The sequence below is a fragment of the Propithecus coquereli genome, unplaced genomic scaffold, assembly GCF_000956105.1.
Source record: "Propithecus coquereli isolate 6110/MARCELLA unplaced genomic scaffold, Pcoq_1.0 Scaffold126, whole genome shotgun sequence".
NCBI classification, from domain to species: Eukaryota; Metazoa; Chordata; class Mammalia; order Primates; family Indriidae; genus Propithecus; species Propithecus coquereli.
Window position 1 is genome coordinate 3,402,320 of NW_012136747.1, and position 5,881 is coordinate 3,408,200.

General features: G+C 36.9%; 1 protein-coding gene across 1 annotated transcript in view; it reads left to right on the top strand.

Annotated features, from left to right (window-relative positions):
- Nucleotides 1-3: 3 nt before the first annotated feature.
- The window catches only part of ENTHD1 (ENTH domain containing 1), a 154,375-nt gene continuing 148,497 nt past the window's right edge, over nucleotides 4-5,881 (top strand). The window contains exon 1 of the mRNA XM_012637976.1: nucleotides 4-507. Within this exon, the coding sequence (XP_012493430.1) occupies nucleotides 159-507 (349 nt within the window). The 5' untranslated portion in view covers nucleotides 4-158. The remainder of the gene's footprint in view (nucleotides 508-5,881) is intronic.

The window sequence follows — 5,881 nt, forward strand, 5'->3', positions numbered from 1 at the left end:
CAGGAAATTGATACTTTATCAGCATGAAGATTAATCATTTGTATTTTGGAGCATCAGAACTGGGGACCAATTACTTGTCAAGAGTTTTATAAACCAGTCACATAAACTGCTGTTCCATTACTCTTATCCTCCATCTTACCTTCAAACTTGTCTTACCTATGGCATTCAGGAGGCAAGTGAAAAACTTTGTGAAAAATTACTCAGATGCTGAAATAAAAGTCAGGGAAGCAACTTCCAATGACCCTTGGGGTCCCTCTAGTTCTCTGATGTTAGATATCAGTGACTTGACTTTCAACACAATTTCTCTCTCAGAGATTATGAATATGCTATGGCAGAGACTCAGTGACCACGGGAAGAACTGGCGCCATGTGTATAAGTCCCTTACGCTAATGGATTATCTCATCAAGAATGGATCAAAAAAAGTCATTCACCATTGCAGAGAGGGATTCTGTAACCTTCAAACACTAAAAGATTTTCGACACATAGATGAAACTGGAAAAGACCAAGGTAATAGTTAAAGAAGTTTATACAGTGTGCCAATAAAGATTAGGAGGGAGTTCATTTTAAATCAGAAACTGGGAAGAATTGTTTTTTGTTTTTGTTTTTTTAAATTTTCTTTTGCAAACCAGGAAGAGACCATCTCCAGCATGTCATGGACTGGAGGTGCTCTGTCTTCCGAGTTCTTTTTCAGCGTACTAGATGTCTTTCTTCTGGGATAGTTATAGTAAGTAGTTTAATCCTCTGTGTCGAGTCTTCGTGCTTTAGAGCTGCAGTCTCCAACCCCTAGTCTTCAGCCTATTAGGGACTGGGCTGCAGAGCACCCCCTCCAAGTCTGTAGAAAAATTATCTTTCATGAAACTTGGTGCGGGGTGGGTGGTGCGCAGCAGGAGGTGAGTGGGCCAGAGAAGCTTCATCTGTATTTACAGCCACCCCCTCTCCTCAATGCTTGCATGGCCGCCTGAGCTCCGCCCCCCTCACCCCACTCCTGTGGAAAAATTGTCTTCCATGAAACCAGTCCCTGGTGCCAAAAAGGTTGGGGACTGCTGCCTTAGAGAACAATGTATTTTTTTAAAAAGGTTATGTAAAACTAACACAGGTTCCTGATAAAAATGATACCTCCTAGAAAAATGAATAAAGGGAATGACACAGGAGGTATGGCAATTTGGCATAATAATGTCACTGTAATTCATAATTATAATTAAACTGGAATTTAGTCATAAATTAAGGAAGTATTTCCAAAGATGATGGAATCTTCAAAGACTAGATGGAAATAATTATATGAATACAAAAATTTAGGTCATAAAATAATTTTTTCGGGGGTGGAAGAGGAGGTGAAATAGGGAAAGGATATGTAGAATACTGAGATGATTCAGTAGTGCCTGATATTCTACAGTGGTAAAAGAATTAGCACTTCTTCTCCATCTACTGTAAAATTATAATTTGTATTTAAAATGAATAGTCTTATGAATCGTGAGAAGAGGATAAAATTTAGTACAGTCTCTGTTCAGTATGCATTTTAAAAATAGACCTTTTTTTTAGGTTTACAGAAAAATTATGCAGAAAGTACAGAGTTCCCCATACCCCTCCCCACCCATACACAATTTCTTCTATTAATAACATCTTGCATTAGCATGGTACCTTTGTTACAATTGATGAACAAATATTGATAAACTATTATTAAGTAAAGTTCACATTTTACATTAGGATTCATTCTTTGTGTTATACAGTTCTATGGGTTTTGAAAAATGTTTGTCATGGTTCCACCATTTGGTATCATACAGAATCATTTCAGTGCTCTAAAAATGCCCTGTGCTCCACTTACTCATCTGTTTAGCCCTCCCCCAAATCCCTGGACTACTGGTCTTTTTACTGTCTCCATAGTTTTGTGTTTTCTGGGTGTCATAAAATTGGAATCGTAAAGTATGTAGCTTTTTCAAACTGGTTTCTTTCACTTAGAAATATGCCTTTGAGATTTCTCCAGGTCTTTTCATACCTTGAGAGCTCATTCCTCCTCCTCCCCTTTTAAAACAGCTTTATTGAGATATAATTCACATACCATGAAATTCACCCAAAGTGTACAATTATATGGTTTTGTGTATATCATAATTTTTTTCCTTTAAGACAGGGTCTTACTCTGTTGCCCAGGCTAGTGCAGTGGCGCGATCATAGCTCACTGTAACCTCAAACTCTTGTGCTCAAGTGATCCTCCTGCCTCAGCCTCCCAAGTAGCTGGGACTACAGGCGCACCACCACGCCCAGCTAGTTTTTTTATTTTTTTGTAGAGATGGGGTCTCGCTGTGTTGCTCAGGCTGGTCTTGAACTCCTGGTCTCAAGTGATCCTCTCACCTCGGCCTCCCAAAGTGCAAGGATTATAGGTGTGAGCCACCATGCCCGGCCTCACATAATTTTTAAAAATTGTAATAGAATTTATATAAGATAAAATTTGCCTTTCTAAGTGTTCAGTTCAGTGGCCTTAATTGCATTCACAATATTGCACAACCATCACCATTATCTGTTAATATTTCCAAAACTTTTTCATTACCCCAAAACAGAAACTCTGTAACCACTGAGCAGTAACTCCCCTTTCTCACTCCACCCATAATCTACTTTTTGTCTCTAAATTTACCTGTTCTAGTTATTTCATATAAGTGGAATCATACAGTATTCTTTTCATTTGGCTTATTTTACTTAAACCATAATGTCCTCAAGGTTCATCTATGTTATAGGATGCATCAGAACTTTATGTGTTTTTTTGGCTGAATAATATTGTATGTACATGCCACATTTAAAAAGATCTATTCATTTGTTAATGGACTCTTGGGTTGTTTCTACCTTCTAGCTATTGTGAATAGTGCTGCAGTGAACATTGGGGTACAAGTATCAGCTCAAATCCTGGCTTTCAATTCATTTGGGTATATACTTAGGAGTGGAATTGTCGGATCATATGCTAATTCATTCTTTAGCTTTCTGAGGAACTGCTAAACTTCTCTATAGTGGCTGTGCCATTTTACATTCCTCTCCGTCATCAGCAATGTAAGAGGGTTCCAATTTGTCCATATCCTTGCCAATACTTTATTGCCCCTTTTTTTGATTATAACTATCCTACTGGATGTGAAGTGGTATCTCATTGTGGTTTTGATTTATATTTCCCGAAAGATTAATGATATTGAGCATCTTTTCATGTCCTTCATGGCAGTTTGTATGTCTTTGGAGAAATGTCTATTCAAATCCCATTATTAACTGGGATTTTTTATTGTTGAATTTTAAAAGTTCTTTATATATTCTGGATGCAAGACCCCTATCAGGCGATTTGCAAATATCTTCTCCCATTCTATAGGTTCTTTTTACTTTCCTGATGATGTCTTTTGATAAATAAAAGTTTAAATTTTTTTTGGCCAGAACACTTTAGTACTATATTTTTAAATTTTTATTTCAAAATATTAAGGGAGTACGAGTGTTTTTGTTACATGGATGCACTGTATAATACTGAAGTCAGGGCTTTAAGTGTGCCTGTCACCAGGATAGTGTACATTGTACCCCCTTTCATTCTCCCCCCTTCTTAGTTTCTTATGTCCTTTACACCACTTTATGACCATGTGTGCCCATCATTTGGCTCCCACTTATTAGTGAGAATATGTGGTGTTCGTTTTTCCATTTTCGAGATACTTCATTTAGGATAATGGTCTCCAGTTCTACCCAATATTAATAAATATTAATGAAAAGATTCCATGGGGGAATATTTCATATCTATCTTTTTGTGTTTATTTTCTGATGAATGTGATATAGAAAAGTATCTCTTGGTATAATTTAATTTATACTTAAATGTGCATCTTCTGGGGATGGATACATGCACAATTTGTTACTGATGGGGTGTACAGTCAAAGAAATTTGGAAACCACTAGCTCTCAAGATAAAGTCAGACCCCTGAGCATATTTCCAATCTGCCTTTCTACTCTTTTTACCTTAGTCAATTTAGCACATTGGTATTAATAATCATCCCTAATATACTTGCTTACACATCCTTGTGCTGGTACTTAAGATGTTTCTTTTCCCCTGGAACATTTCCTTGCTATATGTCTGTTGAACTACTTAGTCTTCAAATCCTAGCTCAGAATCCTTTTTCTCTGTACCCCCAACTACTGTTTCCCTCATTGGGCAGAATTAATTGCTGTAATTTTTATTCATATCAGTGTGGTGCTTTTTGTGGTATATTTTATTTTATCTATTTTATATATCTCTTTTTAACTAGATTCCTAGGGCATGTACCATATGTTAATCATCTTTTCACCATCAGGCCTGCACATAGGACATTTTTATCAAATGGAAGTCATAAAAAAGCAAGAGAAAAACTATTCAATAAAAATGATTCTGTTGAATCAGAGAGGAAGGCAGAGTGTGAAGTCTGTACTGAGAAGTGAATGTAAGAAATTGTAGTGATCCAAGTAATTGATATCTGGAGCCTACTCTAGATACAGGTTATCAAGAGGGACAAAAAAAAAAAAAAGACAGAAGTATAATAGAAGATATTTTAGAAAAAAAGACTTCTTTGGCTTTCTTGGTCTTTACACTTGCTGTTCCCTTTGCCTGCAGCGCTGTTCTCCAGAAACCTGCTTAGTTCCCTCGCATCCTTCAGCCCCTCTCAGAAAGTCTTACTAGAGAGTCCTTCTAGGTCTACCTTAGTTACAGAAAAGCAGCCCCACCCTCCCCTTCGAACTCACATGTCCTAGCCACGTTTTCTGTTTTCCTTTTCTCCGTAACATTTCTCATCTCTTTATCAAATAGGATATACACTATGTCAGATCTTTGATAAAATAGAATGTGTACTATCTCTTCCTGCTAAAGTGTAATTTTCATGAGGGCCAGGGACATTTTGTGGCTGCTTTGCCTGTGCTCCGTCTCCAGTTATCTTCAACAGTGCCTAACACGTGGTCCATGCTCAGCGATTAATAATTATTATAGGGGGAAAAAGTAGGGAAAATAAGTCAGAAAAACTGAGAAACATAAAAGAAACTTATTTTTAAATAATGAGTTACTTTTTCAAATAATATAAATACAATTTTCTTTAATCTCTAATCTCTAGACAGCTTTTCAGGTGATGTGTCTCTAAATTTGAGCAATAAATCCAGTTAATCTGAAAAATAAATACATGATTTTCCCTGTGTTTCCAGAATTTGGGGACATTCTATATTTATTGTAGTTTTAAAAAATCAACAATTGGACACATCGTTTCACATTTAGAGGTACTTCACCTGAAACAGTGACTATAGGAAAACATTGACATATTATTTGAAAAGGTAACTAACATGCTGTTTTAAAATATATTTATTTTACATTTGCTGACTTTTTGGACCCCTTTATTAGCAAACAATTTATAGCACTGAACTGTGACAAGCACTGTTTGAAACACTCGGCATATATGATTTCACTTAATCTTCACAACAGACCTTTGAGAGAGGTAATGTTTTGGCCCCATTTTACTGATGAGGAAACCAAGGTGCAAAGAGATCGAATAAGTCATTCACACAGCTAGTTAATGGCAGAGTCAAGATTGCAGTCTAAGCTTTTTGGCTCCAGAATCCATGTTCTTAACAGCTACAATATATTGTTGAATGAATGAATAAATGAATTATGTTATCCCTGTCCTGACCATTCTGTTCACTCTTTTACTCCTTCCTGTTTACATGTGTCATGTTTACAGACTTGACCAAGGATTTAACCAGTTACATGTATAGCAGGATGGAAGGGCCTGAGAACTGAACTAGCTCTGTTCACTGACCTGGAACAGGCACTGAGAAGTTTATCCTTTTTAAATTTTTTAAAATTGGGCCGGGCGCGGTGGCTCACACCTGTAATCCTAGCACTCTGAGAGGCCGAGGCGGGC